The sequence below is a fragment of the Anomaloglossus baeobatrachus genome, chromosome 4 (assembly GCF_048569485.1).
Source record: "Anomaloglossus baeobatrachus isolate aAnoBae1 chromosome 4, aAnoBae1.hap1, whole genome shotgun sequence".
In the NCBI taxonomy this organism is placed as follows: Eukaryota; Metazoa; Chordata; class Amphibia; order Anura; family Aromobatidae; genus Anomaloglossus; species Anomaloglossus baeobatrachus.
Window position 1 is genome coordinate 394,224,004 of NC_134356.1, and position 16,317 is coordinate 394,240,320.

General features: G+C 51.6%; 1 protein-coding gene across 3 annotated transcripts in view; it reads left to right on the plus strand.

Moving 5' to 3' along the window:
• UPF2 (UPF2 regulator of nonsense mediated mRNA decay) overlaps positions 1-16,317 on the plus strand; it is a 224,149-nt gene that overhangs the window by 27,083 nt on the left and 180,749 nt on the right. For all 3 annotated transcript variants that reach the window (XM_075345277.1, XM_075345275.1, XM_075345276.1), the window contains exons 5-6: positions 2,126-2,323; positions 14,975-15,121. In XM_075345277.1, coding sequence (XP_075201392.1) covers positions 2,126-2,323; positions 14,975-15,121 — 345 coding nt within the window. The remainder of the gene's footprint in view (positions 1-2,125; positions 2,324-14,974; positions 15,122-16,317) is intronic.

Here is a 16,317-nt window from a genome sequence, read left to right on the forward strand (position 1 = left end):
GTATTTGAGAGAGACATTGTTTCTCAATATAATATCGATCTAGACAATAAAAAAATATGGGTGAACCACCCCTTTTTAATTATAAAGTGTTTACATAGAGTGGCTCTCAGGCCTAAGTCCTTCAACTTTCTTGTGGTTTTTTTTTTCACTGAATCACTTCGAGAGAGTGTGAGAGACTAAGGCTACATGCGCACGCTGCTTCTTTTTCTTGTTCACAAACTGCACCTTGTCAGAGAGAGCCTGGAAATGTCACAAAAAATGTAGGTGCTTTTTTGGTGCGTTTTTGCTGCTTTTTTGGTGCGTTTTTGGCTGCAGTTTTGTCAACAATGTTTCATGTATTATTTAGTTCAAACAATCCCATAAAGCTTGTTAAATTGAAAAAAAAAAAAAATTAGAAAGAAATAAATTTAAAAAAACTGGCGCGCGGTCCCCCCCAATTTTAATGCCAGCCAGATACAGCCATACGGCTGAAGGCTGGTATTCTCAGGATGGAGAGCTCCACGTTATGGGGAGCCCCCCAGCCTAACCATATCAGTCAGCAGCCGCCCAGAATGGCCGCATCCATTAGATGCGGCTGTTCTGGGACAGTACCCGGCTCTTCCCGATTTGCCCTGGTGCGTTGGCAAATCAGGGTAATAAGGAGTTATTGGCAGCCCATAGCTGCCAATAAGTCCTAGATTAATCATGTCAGGCGTCTCCCCGAGATACCTTCCATGATTAATCTGTAAGTTACAGTAAATAAACACCCACCTGAAAAAATCCTTTATTAGAAATAAAAAACACCAACAAATTCCCTCGTTCTCCCATTTAATAAGCCCCAAAAAGCCCTCCATGTCCGGCGTAATCCAGGATGGTCCAGCGTCGCTTCCAGCTCTGCTGCATGGAGGTGACTGGAGCAGCAGCAGACACCGCCACTCCTGTTAACTCCACGCAGCAACTGAAGACAGCCGCGCGATCAGCTGAGCTGTCACTGAGGTTACCCGCGGCCACCGCTGAATCCAGCGGTGGCCGCGAGTAACCTCAGTGACAGCTCAGCTGATCGCGCTACTGCGTGAAGCTGACAGGAGCGTGGAGGACGGGACTATCAGCGGCGGCAGCGAGAGGGGTCCATCATCTCCCCTGTGCGTGCACGCTGGGGACAGCGGTACTTCGGGGAACACGTGAAGGACGGGACTATCAGCGGCGGCGGCAGCGAGATTGAAAAATCAATGTTTTCAGCTGCCAATGTCCATCCCCCCCCCCCCCCCTCTTGCCACCGCCGCTGTTAGTCCCGTCCTCCACGTGTTCCCCGAAGTACCGCTGTCCCCAGCGTGCACGCACAGGGGAGATGATGTGGAGGACGGGACTATCAGCGGCGGTGGCGAGAGGGGGATGGACATTGGCAGCTGAAAACATTGATTTTTCCCTCGCTGCCGCCGCCGCTGATAGTCCCGTTTTCCACATCATCTCCCCTGGGGACACCGGTACTTCGGAGAACACGTGGAGGACGGGACGGGATCACTTGCCTGTTACCTCCCTTCCTGACAAATCACCTGCGTTTTTGGTACCAAAAACGCAGGTAAAAGGCAGGTAAAATGCACCACTTTTGATTAACATGCATTTTTCCTGCGTTTTTGATGCCCTCATTGATTTCAATGGGTGACAAATCTTGACAAAAACGCAGGAAGAATGAACATGCTGCATTTTTTTTATCACAAACTTTTGACAAAAAAAACGCTGACAAACTGCAATGTGCGCATAGAAAATCTGACTTCTCATAGACTTTGCTGGGAAGTCAGATGTCAGAAAGTTCAGCTGACAAAACTGCAGCCAAAAAAGCAGGAAAAAAAGCAGCGTGCGCATGTAGCCTAAAGGCCCTGTCACACACAGGTAGATCTGCGGCAGATCTGTGGTTGCAGTGAAATTGTGGACAATCAGTGCCAGGTTTGTGGCTTTGTACAATTGGAACAATGTCCATGATTTCACTGCAACCACAGATCTGCCAAAGATTTATCTCTGTGTGTGATGGGGCTTTAAGGCTCTGTCTTAATTTATTCATAATGGCACATCCATGGAGAACGCCAGATTTAGCATTGTGTTTTCCAGTTTTAATGCTTTGGATTTTGACATGACCTCTGTTTTTCAGAACATGGACCTGGCATTGACATATTCCCACCTGGGAAGCCTGGTGATTATGATTTGGAAGGCGGCATCTGGGAAGATGAAGATGCCCGAAACTTTTATGAAAATTTGATTGATCTGAAAGCTTTTGTCCCTGCTATATTGTTTAAGGACAATGAAAAAAGTTTCCAAGCCAAGGACACCGGCAAGGATGATTTAAAAGGTAAATCCGTGTGACGGCTGCACTACTAGACTATCTGTGGATTGTGTGATTTGGTCGGTCTAGTATAGGCAGCCATAGCTGCACATGACCAGCATGTATTATCCTGAAATCATTGATAGACCTCTATTACTTTAAAGGGTTCTCACCATCTCAGCCTCTTGTGACTGAGATGAGAATAACTCCAGGCTCTGACCACTTGGGTTGGGATTACGGAAACAAGGGAGCTACGTTGTGTCTGTAACCCATGTAGACCTGAATAGGCGTAGCTCAGCCGCTCTTGGATTTTTCAGTCGTTATCCTGGTCATGGCCATGGGAATAACCATTCAATATGGATTTAATCATAAGCTCCAAATTATGCTAAATAGGCTTTACACCTAAAGTGAGAGGAGGGATCCTGCCTAAAGAAAAGAGGGAGACTGAGCAGACATTAGTGCAACAGGAGAATTAGCGGTGTGGGCTTATTATGGTAGCAGTGATTGCAGAAGCTCTATTGTAGCCAATTACATGTCTTTAGTACTACCATTAAAGGGATTTTCCACGTTTAGGCCTAGGTTAAACTTGCGCATAGCTTCCGATGTGAGAGCATCAGAAGCGATATGCAAATGACCCCCTGCTGTGAGCGTCAGTCAAGGGTCATGTGACTGTAATCCGATCTTGCGATCAGATCACTGCTGTGGAGGAAGGGGGGAGCACTTTCTCTCTTGTCCGCTGCCTGGCTCTGCACTGCTGCTAAAGCTGGCCGTCGGGCGATCAGCTGTTCGTTCTCAATAGCCGGCCGCCGGTAAACAGTAAAAAAAAAACAAAAACGGATCTTTCTCTGACGCCTCATTGGGGGACACAGGACCATCGGTGTTATGCTGCCTATCCATAGGAGGACAATAAGTAGATGCAAAAGCATAGCTCCTCCTCTGCAGTATACACCCCCTGGCCGGGCCAGGCAACCACAGTTTAGCTTAGTGTCTGTAGGAGGCACTTCCTTTCAAGGTTTGTTATTTTTTGAGGGCGACGGTTTCCTTTTGGGACCGATCTCCCACTACCATCAACGGGCGGGAACGTGGAGTGTCGCCTCCACGTACCCTCTCCTGCGACGCTGGATCCTGGGCTGGACGACGGGTTCCACAGACACCGATTTTCCAAAGCCCAGGGTAGAGGCCTGTGCCCCTATAGCCCAATTCCTCAGCCCCTCTTTGCAGGCTCTGAGTTGAATATGGCACCGGTGTGACCGGACACAGCAAGCTGACTCTGCTATTTTCACTGCCTGGACGGAAGCAGTGTTTTAAGGTGAGATCCCCCCTGACTGGTTACCCAGACAAAGGGAGAAAAGACGCTGCAGGGAAGGCTCCCAGGAAATCTACAGTATTTATTATGAGAAAGTCCATTGCTGAGTGCAAAGATGAGAGCCCCTGCACACACAGTGTTAAATTTTCTCTAGCTTGCTGGCTGGAGGAGGGAGGGGAAGTCACTCCTGTTTGCAGAAAGTCTTGCAGATAATTTCCCGGTGGCAGGGGGAGGGCTCAGGGATGCACGCTGTTTATTTGCTCTGTTTATTTGCTCTAACAGAAAAGCCGGCTGATAACCACCAGTGACATACTGTGTGATGACTGGAGGGAGACGGAGCAAAACTATCAGAAGCTCCCTTCCCGCCGTATTTTTACTACCCACAGCAGGTGGGGGCACACTGACTTCTTCGCGCTCTTTCAGCACTAAGCCCCGCCCCCGCGGGCGCGATAAGCTTCCCCACCCCCAGGAAAGCATGCGAAGATCTCCATAGAGCTTAATCCTTCCTGAGGACAGGGCCATTGGCTGATTCTGGTGAGGTGCTTCCGTCACTTGTAGCTCTGCTAAGCATTGCTCCCCCTCCTGGCATACTCCTATTAAGAACATGCAGAATTCTAAGGGCACTAAAAGTGCAAAGGCCCACATAGTCTATTATTCAGCCTGCACTGCCTGCCACGCTGAGCTACCACGTAAACCCCCCCCCCCCCCCCAAGACCCCCCCTGCCACAACCGTCAGCCCAGAGCCTAGGGCTCCCAGCCCACCGGAATGGGCACAGTTTCTGTCCCAATCCATGGAAAAACTGTTACAGAACCTGGTGCTGGCTATGCAATGTCGTCCTCCACACCTTTCTGGGTCCCTGGACGGAACGCAGCCTGAGGATACCCCTATGGAGGATCCTTCTGAGGTAATCCGGGCACATGCTTCACCAGTTGCAGGGATCAGGAAAAGAGCACACGGCCGGGTGTCTCCAGTGGGCTCTCCCTCGGGAGCACACAGGGCAGGCTCTCCCACACGCTCCACGGCTTCTGAAGAGCTGGAGGAGGGAGAATGCTGTTTGTACCAGGATGATTCCTTGGTTTCAGCCTCCCCAGATGATCAAACTGCAATAGACTCCCTTATAGCAGCAATCAACCAAACTCTGCATGTGGAGGATCCCCCATCCACTACCACTGACCATGTGGTCTCCTTTAAGAGGGCAAGGAAACCCCAAAAGGCTTTCGCTGATCACCCAGAGTTTCAGGATATCCTCACAAAGCAAAGGGAGAAGCCTGACAGACGCTTCGGCAACCGTAAACTCATGGAGTCCCGGTACCCTTTTGCCTCACCTGCCCCTAAGGGCTGGGCCGATCCGCCCTCGGTCGACCCCCCCCCCCCCCCCCCCCCCCGGTCTCCCGCCTTACCACAAAGACGCTCCTGTCTTTACCAGATGGTTCCTCCATCAAGGACCCGACAGACAGACAGGTGGAGCACCTCGCCCGCTCTGCTTTTGAGGCTGCGGGTTCCTCCCTCTCGCCCTCCTTTGCCGATGGGTGGGTCGCAAAGGCAATCTCAGTCTGGGCAGAATCCCTTAACACTTCGCTTGAGGAATCCCAGTTCACTCATATCTTCACAGAGGTAACAGCTCAAATTGCCGCTGCGGCGGAGTACCTCATGCAGGCCTCCATGGACGCTGCTACCTGCGCACCGTTTGCCGCCTCAAATACCATAGCCATCCGTAGAGCTCTCTGGCTCCGACAATGGCGAGCGGACTCTGCCTCCAAGAAGTCTCTCACAGGCCTTCCCTTTTTTTCCAGACCGATTTGTTTGGCGAACGTCTGGACAAGCTCATTTCTGACCCCACGGGAGGAAAGAGTACCTCCCTCCCCCAGCTGAAGTCCAGGACGTCCTTCACCAGACATCCACTGTCCTCGTTCCGCTCCTTTCGGAACTCATTTGGTTGGTCGACATCCCGTGGTGTCCCCGCCACCAGCCGCGGACTACGCAGGGACCGACCTTCTCAGCTCTCCCCGAAACCCACTTCGTCATGGCAGCCTAGACCGAAACAGTCCAGGACTAGGGAGACTCGGCCACGACGTTTCCCCCCCCTCATGACTCCTTCGGTGCCCCGGAAGACACCCTCATTGTAGGATGTCGACTGCGGCTCTTTCATCACATCTGGGCTGCCGCCTCAGAGGACAAATGGGTGCGAGACCTTGTGTCTTCCGGTTACCACATAGAATTTCGGACCCGACCCCCGAGTCGGTTCTTTCTCTCAAACCCCCCCAAAGACTCGAAAACGACGCAAAGCTTTTTTCTCAGCAATCCACTCGCTCCAAACAGCAGGAGTGATAATACCCGTCCCGTACAACGAGAAGTTCAGGGGGTTTTATTCCAAACTCTTTGTGGTCCACAAAAAGGATGGGTCAGTTCGACCCATCCTGGACCTCAAACACCTAAACAAACGTGAACGTACGGAGATTCAGAATGGAGTCCCTAAGGTCCATTATTGCATCCATGGTCGAAGGGGAATTCCTCGCCTCCATAGACATCAAGGACGCGTACCTGCACATACCCATCGCCCCAGATCACCAAAAGTTCCTCCGCTTCGCAATTCAGGACTCACACTTTCAATTCGTAGCTCTACCCTTCGGCCTTGCCACCGCACCAAGGGTCTTCACCAAAGTCATGGCGGCCGCCATGAGCGTCCTTCACGCCAGGGGAGTAGTCGTTCTCCCTTACTTGGACGACCTCCTCATCAAGGCCCCCTCCTTCCGCGACTGCTCAACCAGCGTATAGATCACTGTGGACACCCTATCCCGCTTAGGGTGGCTAGTGAATCTGGACAAATCATCCCGGATCCCATCACGATCCATCACCTTCCTGGGCATGTCCCTGGACACCCGTCGGGGCTTGATCCTTCTCCCTCAGGACAAGGCGTTCGCTCTTCAACGAGCGGTACGCTCCCTTCTACGTCCTCCGTCTCGCTCCATTCGATTCAGCATGAAAGTGCTCGGCAGGATGGTGGCAGCTATGGAAGCAGTACCCTTTGCTCAACTGCACCTCCGCCCACTGCAGCTAGCCCTTCTAGCGGCCTGGGACAAGAGCCCCTTCTCCCTGGACAGACATCTTCACCTGACGCCTTCAGTCAGGTACGCACTCCGCTGGTGGCTTCGGTCCTCATCCCTATCGAAGGGGAGATCCTTTCTCCCAGTGAACTGGCTGGTCCTGACCACGGACGCCAGCCTCCTAGGTTGGGGAGCAGTGTACCGGCACCACACTGCTCAAGGATGTTGGACGCCCCAGGAGTCTTTCCTACCCATAAACATCCTGGAACTCCGTGCGATCTTCCTCGCGCTCAGAGCGTTCTGCCCTCTGCTAGCGGGTCGTCAGATTCGAGTCCAATCGGACAATGCGAAAGCTGTAGCCTATATCAATCGGCAGGGGGGGCACCCGCAGTAAAGCGGCTTATCTCGAGGCCCACAAGATCCTCAGCTGGGCTGAATCATCAGGATCAGTGATATCAGCGGTACACATACCGGGGGTAGAGAACTGGGCAGCAGACTTTCTAAGTCTCCAAGGCCTGGCCGCCGGAGAATGGTCTCTCCACCCAGATGTGTTTCTACACATCTGCACTCGCTGGGGCACACCAGACGTGGACCTAATGGCCTCAAGGTTGAACGCAAAGGTACCCGCGTTCATAGCCAGATCACGCGACCCGCAGTCCATCGGCGCGGATGCTCTAGTCTGCTCCTGGCCCACTTCCGCCTGCCTTACATATTTCCACCTCTACCCCTGCTGCCGTGGGTAATCAGGAAGATCAAGGCAGAGGGAGTCCCGGTGATACTGATAGCACCGGACTGACATCCCAGACTTGCTGACCCAAGGGCCCATTTCCCATCAGAACTCCAGAGCCCTGAAGCTGACGGCATGGCCATTGAGACCTGGGTATTAACAAGAGCGGGATTCTCCCCTGCGGTTATTTCCACCATGATCAGCGCCCGAAAACCTGCTTCATCCCGCATTTACCACCGTACGTGGAAAATCTTCCTATCATGGTGCAGAGAAACTAAGGTCCAGCCTATTCCTCTGGCCATCCCTAGAATTCTCGACTTTCTACAGTCTGGCTTGCAAGCGGGGTTGGCTCTCAGTTCCCTTTTAAAGGGCAGGTCTCGGCGCTCTCAATCTTCAACCAATGCTGCCTGGCTCAAAAAACGCAAGTCAAGACCTTCCTCCAGGGCGTTTCCCATCTAGTAACCCTGTACAAATGGCCGCTGGAACCATGGGACCTCAACCTCGTTCTGGACGGTCTCCAGAGGTCTCCCTTTGAACCCCTCAAGGAATCATTCCTTGCTCTTCTGTCCTGGAAGGTAACATTCCTGGTGGCAATTACGTCCATCAGACGGGTTTCGGAGATAGCCGCACTCTCTTGCCGCCAGCTTTTTCTGATCTTTCACCAGGACAAGATGGTTCTGCGCCCCCTTCTGGATTTCCTTCCAAAGGTTCTTACCCCGTTTCATTTGAACGAGGACATTGTTCTGACTTCCTTTTGTCCACACCCGGTTCATAGGGTGGAAAGGTCTCTGCATTCGTTAGACCTCGTCAGAGCTCTCAGATATTACATATCCAGGACAGCCCCCTTTAGGAAAACGGACTCTTTGTTCGTCATTCCTGAGGGGCCTAAGAAGGGACAGGCAGCTTCAAAGGCAATTCTGGCTCGCTGGATTCGCTCTGCGATCCAGGAAGTCTACCGCTTGCAACTCAAGCCCATTCTTAGTGGGCTCATTCCACGCGAGCAGTTGGCGCTTCGTGGGCCATTCGGCTTCAGGCTTCAGTGGAACAGGTGTGTAAGGCTGCGACCTGGTCTAGCCTACATACGTTTTCAAAGCATTACAGAGTCTATACCCAGGTTTCAACTGAGGCAAATCTGGGTAGGAAAATTCTGCAACGGCAGTAGAGCACCTCTCTCAGTAGGTGCTCCAGGCTGTCTGGGACTGGTTCCTAGTCCTTGGGTTGTATTGTCTTCTTTTATTTTTCCCACCCATGGACTGCTTTAGGACGTCCCATGGTCCTGTGCCCCCCAATGAGGCGTCAGAGAAAAACGTGTTTTCTTTGTCGCTCCATTGGGAGACCCAGACAATTGGGTGTATAGCTTCTGCCTCCGGAGGCCACACAAAGTATTACACTAAAAGTGTAAAGCCCCTCCCCTTCTGCCTATACACCCCCCGTGCTCACGGGCTCCTCAGTTTTATTGCTTTGTGCGAAGGAGGCAAGTGTCGTTTATTCCCGCCCACAGGCCTGCCAGTCAGGGGAAGGGCGGGACGCTGCATAGATCGTCAGCGCCGAGGGTTGGAGCATACATTTGTATCCTCCTCCCTCCTCACTCAGTACACTGGGGCACTAGATTCCCGCACTTTTCTTGGGCACGCCCACGGTCCCCTCCTCCCCACAGAACGCCGGCAGCCATTCCTGTCAGCGCTTCAGATGCAGGAGAGGAGAGACAACACAGGGAGACCCAGGCAGGGAATCTGGTGATCACACAACCGCTCTGAGCGGTCGGTAAGCAGCACCTGTGGTGCTGCCCCCACTGAGTACCGAAGTGTGTATATATATATATATATATATATATATATATATATATATATATATATATATATATATATATATATATATATATATATATATATATATATATATATATATATATATATATAATATAATATATAGGCTTATAGGCTATACATTTGCACTGTACGGTCGCTCTGTTTATTTTTGGCTACCAACCTGTATCTCTTGTACAGCTGTACTACCGGCAGGTTCCACTGACCCTCATTGTGTGCAATGCTCGGCCCCTGTGGCACTTACTCAGCGGAGCCTCTGCTACAGGTGGCCCAGGTGGAACCACCTGCTACCACTGTCCAGGTGACAGGGACGGAGTTTGCAGCCTTTGCTGACAAACTGTCTGAGAGTATGGATAAATGGTCTGCTAAAATACTGGAAGCATTGCAGTCCAGACCGGTGATTCAGGCCCCGGGCACTGTCCAATCCTTGACCCCTGGTCCCCCTCATTTGGAACAGCAAAGTGCCCCTGGGGTAACCCATAGGTCACAGGGTGAGGTCTCTGACACGGACCGCAGTCCCAGGCCGCCCAAGCGGGCTCGCTGGGAAATTCCCTCCACTTCATCACACTGTTCAGGGTCCCAGCAGGGGGACTCTCTGGAGGATGAAGCGGAGGTATCAGATCAGGATTCTGATCCTGAAGCCGCTCTCAACCTAGATACACCTGAAGGCGACGCAGTAGTGAATGACCTTATAGCGACCATCAATCAGGTGTTGGATATTTCTCCCCCAGCTCCTCCAATTGAGGAGTCTGCTTCTCAGGAGAAATTCCGTTTCAGGTTTCCAAAGCGTACATTAAATATGTTTCTGGATCACTCTGACTTCAGAGAGGCAATCCAGAAAAACCGAGACTGTCCAGACAAGCGTTTTTCCAAGCGCCTTAAGGACACACGTTATCCCTTCCCCCCCGAGGTTGTTGAGGGCTGGACTCAGTGTCCTAAGGTGGATCCTCCAGTCTCCAGACTGGCGGCTAGATCCATAGTTGCAGTGGAAGATGGGGCTTCACTCAAAAATGCCACTGACAGACAGATGGAACTATGGTTGAAATCCATCTATGAAGCTATAGGCGCGCAGCATTCGCAGCCGTATGGGCGCTCCAAGCTATCTCAGCTTGTCAGGCGCAGATTAATGCAGTAGTACATCTGCCCCGCAAGTGGTGTCCTTAACCAATCAGGCGTCGGCGTTTGCGTCCTACGCCATTAATGCTATCCTGGACTCGGGGGGCCGTACGGCGGTGGCATCCGCCAATTCGGTGGTACTCCGCAGGGCCATGTGGCTACGTGAATGGAAGGCAGACTCTGCTTCCAAAAAGTTCTTAACCGGTTTGCCATTGTCTGGCGACCGCTTGTTTGGTGAGCGATTGGATGAAATCATTAAACAATCCAAGGGAAAGGATTCATCCTTACCCCAGTCCAAACCAAACAGACCTCAACCACGGACGGTACAATCGAGGTTTCGGTCCTTTCGGACCGCGGGCAGGTCTCAATTTTCCTCGTCCAAAAGGCCTCAGAAAGGTCAGAGGAACTCCGATGCATGGCGGTCTAAGTCACGTCCTAAAAAGACCGCCGGAGGCACCGCTTCCAAAGCGGCCTCCTCATGACTTTCGGCCTCCTCAAACCGCATCCTCGGTCGGTGGCAGGCTCTCCCGCTTTTGCGACACCTGGCTGCCACAAGTAAAAGACCGATGGGTGAGAGACATTCTATCTCACGGTTACAGGATAGAGTTCAGCTCTCGTCCTCCGATTCGTGTCTTCAGAACATCTCCGCCCCCCGACAGAGCCGAGGCTCTTATGCAGGCGGTGGGCACCCTGAAGGCGGAAGGAGTGGTGATCCCTGTTCCTCTTCAGCAACGGGGTCACGGTTTTTACTCCAACTTGTTCGGGGTGCCAAAAAAGGACGGATCCTTCCGTCCCGTTCTGGACCTAGAACTGCTCAACAAGCATGTGAAAACCAGGCGGTTCCGGATGGAATCGCTCCGCTCCGTCATCGCCTCAATGTCCCAAGGAGATTTCCTAGCATCAATAGACATCAAAGATGCTTATCTCCACATACCGATTGCACCAGAGCATCAGCGCTTCCTGCGCTTCGCCATAGGGGACGAACACCTTCAGTTAGTGGCACTGCCTTTTGGCCTGGCGACAGCCCCACGGGTCTTCACCAAGGTCATGGCAACAGTGGTGGCAATCCTACTCTCTCAGGGACACTCGGTGATCCCTTACTTAGACGATCTCCTTGTCAAGGCACCCTCTCAAGGGGCATGCCAACACAGCCTGAACATTGCTCTGGAAACTCTCCAGAGTTTCGGGTGGATCATCAATTTTCCAAAGTCAAATCTGACACCGGCCCAATCACTGACATATCTTGGCATGGAGTTTCATACTCTCTCAGCGATAGTGAAGCTTCCGCTGAACAAACAGCGTTCACTACAGACAGGGGCGCAATCTCTCCTTCATGGTCAGTCACACCCCCTGAGGCGCCTCATGCACTTCCTAGGGAAGATGGTAGCAGCAATGGAGGCAGTTCCTTTTGCGCAGTTTCATCTGCGCCCTCTTCAATGGGACATTCTCTGCAAATGGGACAGGAAGTTGACGTCCCTCGACTGGAACGTCTCCCTTTCTCGGGCAGCCAAAGCTTCCCTTCAGTGGTGGCTCCTCCCCACTTCTCTGTCGAAGGGGAAATCCTTCCTGCCCACATCCTGGGCGGTGGTCACGACGGACGCGAGCCTGTCAGGGTGGGGAGCGGTCTTTCTCCATCACAGGGATCAGGGTACTTGGACTCAGAGTCCTCCCTTCAGATCAATGTTCTAGAGATAAGGGCAGTGTATCTTGCCCTAAAGGCGTTCCAGCCGTGGCTGGAAGGCAAGCAGATCCGAATTCAGTCGGACAACTCCACAGCGGTGGCATACATCAACCACCAAGGCGGGACACGCAGTCGGCAAGCCTTCCAGGAAGTTCGGCGGATTCTGCTGTGGGTGGAAGCCACAGCCTCCACCATGTCCGCAGTTCACATCCCGGGCGTAGAAAGCTGGGAAGCAGACTTTCTCAGTCGCCAGGGCATGGACGCAGGGGAATGGTCCCTTCACCCGGACGTGTTTCAGGAGATCTGTTGCCGCTGGGGAATGCCGGACGTTGACCTAATGGCGTCCCGGCACAACAACAAGGTCCCGACATTCATGGCACGGTCTCAAGATCACAGAGCTCTGGCGGCAGACGCCTCAGTTCAGGTTTGGTCGCAGTTTCAACTCCCTTATGTGTTCCCTCCTCTGGCACTGTTGCCCAGAGTGTTACGCAAGATCAGGGCCGACTGCCGCCGCGCCATCCTCGTTGCTCCAGACTGGCCGAGGAGGTCGTGGTACCCGGATCTGTGGCATCTCACGGTCGGCCAACCGTGGGCACTACCAGACCGACCAGACTTGCTGTCTCAAGGGCCGTTTTTTCCCATCGGAATTCTGCGGCCCTCAACCTGACTATGTGGCCATTGAGTCCTGGATCCTAGCGTCTTCAGGGTTATCTCAAGAGGTCATTGCCACTATGAGACAGGCTAGGAAACCAACATCCGCCAAGATCTACCACAGGACGGGGAAAAATATTCCTGTCGTGGTGCTCTGCTCAGGGTTTTTCTCCCTGGCCGTTTACCTTGCCCACTTTTCTGTCCTTCCTTCAATCTGGATTGGAAAAGGGTTTGTCGCTCGGCTCCCTTAAGGGACAAGTCTCTGCGCTCTCTGTGTTTTTTCAGAAGCGCCTAGCCAGACTTCCACAGGTACGCACGTTCCTGCAGGGGGTTTGTCACATCGTCCCTCCTTACAAGCGTCCGCTAGAACCCTGGGATCTGAACAGGGTGCTGATGGTTCTTCAGAAACCACCGTTCGAGCCAATGAGGGATATCTCGCTCTCACGCCTTTCGCAGAAGGTGGTTTTCCTAGTAGCAGTCACTTCACTTCGGAGAGTGTCTGAGCTAGCAGCGCTGTCATGCAAAGCCCCCTTCCTGGTGTTTCACCAGGACAAGGTGGTTCTGCGTCCGGTTCCGGACTTTCTCCCTAAGGTAGTATCCCCCTTTCATCTCAATCAGGATATCTCCTTACCCTCTTTTTGTCCTCATCCAGTTCACCAATGTGAAAAGGATTTGCACTTGTTAGATCTGGTGAGAGCACTCAGATTCTACATTTCTCGTACGGCGCCCCTGCGCCGCTCGGATGCACTCTTTGTCCTTGTCGCTGGCCAGCGTAAAGGGACACAAGCTTCCAAATCAACCCTGGCTCGGTGGATCAAGGAACCAATTCTCGAGGCTTATCGTTCCTCGGGGCTTCCGGTTCCCTCAGGGCTGAAGGCCCATTCTACCAGGGCCGTGGGCGCGTCCTGGGCCTTGCGGCACCAGGCTACGGCTCAGCAGGTGTGTCAGGCGGCTACCTGGTCGAGCCTGCACACTTTCACGAAACACTATCAGGTGCATACCTATGCTTCGGCAGATGCCAGCCTAGGTAGGCGAGTCCTTCAGGCGGCGGTTGCCCACCTGTAGGACGGAGCCGGGTGCGGCTCTATTATGAGGTATTATTTACCCACCCAGGGACTGCTTTTGGACGTCCCAATTGTCTGGGTCTCCCAATGGAGCGACAAAGAAGGGAATTTTGTTTACTTACCGTAAATTCCTTTTCTTCTAGCTCCAATTGGGAGACCCAGCACCCGCCCCTGTTTTTTTGTGTACACATGTTGTTCATGTTGAATGGTTTGAGTTCTCCGATATTCCTTCCTATTGAATTTACTTTAAACCAATTTATAATTTTTTCCTCCTTCTTGCTTTTGCACCAAAACTGAGGAGCCCGTGAGCACGGGGGGTGTATAGGCAGAAGGTGAGGGGCTTTACACTTTTAGTGTAATACTTTGTGTGGCCTCCGGAGGCAGAAGCTATACACCCAATTGTCTGGGTCTCCCAATTGGAGCTAGAAGAAAAGGAATTTACGGTAAGTAAACAAAATTCCCTTCTTTGTGAACTCACCGTAAAATCGTTTTCTCTTAGCCATCATTGGGGGACACAGCACCCACCTTGTTGCCCTGTTGGGCCTTGGTTCTCTCAGTACCTTAATGGTTATGACTCTTTTTTTTCCTCATGTTTCTCTGTTGAGAAGTTTTTTACTGTTTTTTTTTTTTTCTCCTACTGCTTGTGTACTAAAACTGAGGTTGCCTGGCCCGGCCAGGGGGTGTATACTGCAGAGGAGGAGCTATGCTTTTGCATCTACTTAGTGTCCTCCTATGGATAAGCAGCATAACACCCATCGTCCTGTGTCCCCCAATGATGGCTAAGAGAAAACGATTTAACGGTGAGTACACAAAAATCCGTTGTTTTGTTTTTTTGTTTTTTTTTTTGCAGCATCAGTCACATCAGTTGTGCCAATATCTGCAATGCATCTGTTGCATCAGTCACACTACTGATTGTGACTGATGCAAAACAACGCAAGTGTGAACATGGCCTAAAAGTGCTATACACCCTTACTTTTAATGCCACAAACTTAACATTGGCCTGTAAAGCCCTGCTACAATGTGCAATTTATATTCTTTTATTCTGTGACCTTTTCTTGTCAATCAAAAGATAATTTATAAAAAAAAAAAAGCTGCAGCCTTGAGAATTGCATGGGGAAGGTATAACCACTGTATAACCTGTGGTTTTTTTTGTTTTGTTTTTTTTTTTCTCTAAATGCCTAATATAACCATTTACTCTGCTTTTAACTGAACTTCTTGGACATATTACTTTATTATTAATATATCTTCATTCTTATTATCAGATTCCAAAGACTGTAAAGACAGGGAGGTCTCCACTACAGAAGAACTAGAAATGGAACTGGAAAACTTGGATATAACTGATGATGCCATGGAGCTGGAAGGGGTTGAGGAAGCCGAAGACCTGACCAAAAAACTGCTTGATGAACAAGGTAAGGAAAATCACCTGGCCATAACATCTAAGATATTCTTGTACAATAATACAGCGCTGCCGCAGATGACAAAATTGATTTGCTGGAGCAGTTGTCCCCTGATGGAGACAGAAGGAGCCTCTGGTTGGTGTAGAAGACGGGTGCTTTTTCATGTGGAACACCATGTGCAATCTATATATATAATTGCCTTATTCTGTCTGTCTGTCTGTCTGTCTGTCTATCTGTCTGTCTGTCTGTCTGTCATGCTCCGAAATTGTGTCCTTACGGTGACACAAAGCTGATTGGCCGCTGGGCTCGCCATGGCCCCGCCCCCCCACACGGATTGGCCTCTCGCCCCGGCTCTCTGCAGGCCCCGCCCCCCTCACGCAATGCACGCTCGCTCTGGCCCAACTGACACGGAGCTCCGATTCCCAGGTGAGTACACACACACACACACACACACACATCAGATCACATTCACTCTCACACTCACTCTCTCACACACCTCACACATCACAACATGCTGGGATATCGCTTGCTTCTACACCGGCTCCGTCAGAATCCCGGCAGCGCCAGACATAACCTTGCGATGCTGGGATCTTGACGGAGGCCGTGAAAGCTGGTAACCATTATACACATCGGGTAACTAAGGTCCCTTAGTTACCCGATGTGTATCATAGTTACCAGTGTACACCGGCTCACACTCACTCTCACACACACCTCACACACACATCACATCGCATCCACACATCAAGATCCTGCAGCTGCGGAACATACACACAGATAACAGCACACACACACACACACATACACACTCAGATCACACTCACACATACCTCACACATCACATCGCATCCAAATACTCACAACATCCTGGGATATCGCTTGCTTCTCGGCGGCGATACTGTGCTGTTGTGAGCTTCCAGGACCTGCCGGGGGATCACATGGCCAGAAGCATGTGATATCCCCGGATGTTGTGAGTATCAGCGCGTATGTGCAATATCGTCAGTGTGTGTGTCTTTGTGTGTGAGTGTATGCGATCGGGTGTGTGTGAGTGTATGCGATCGGGTGTGTTTGAGTGTATGCGATCGGGTGGGTGTGAGTGTATGCGATCGGGTGTGTGTGAGTGTATGCGATCGGGTGGGTGTGAGTGTATGCGATCGGGTGGGGGTGTGTGGGTGTGTGTGAGTGTATGCGATCGGGTGTGTGTGAGTGTA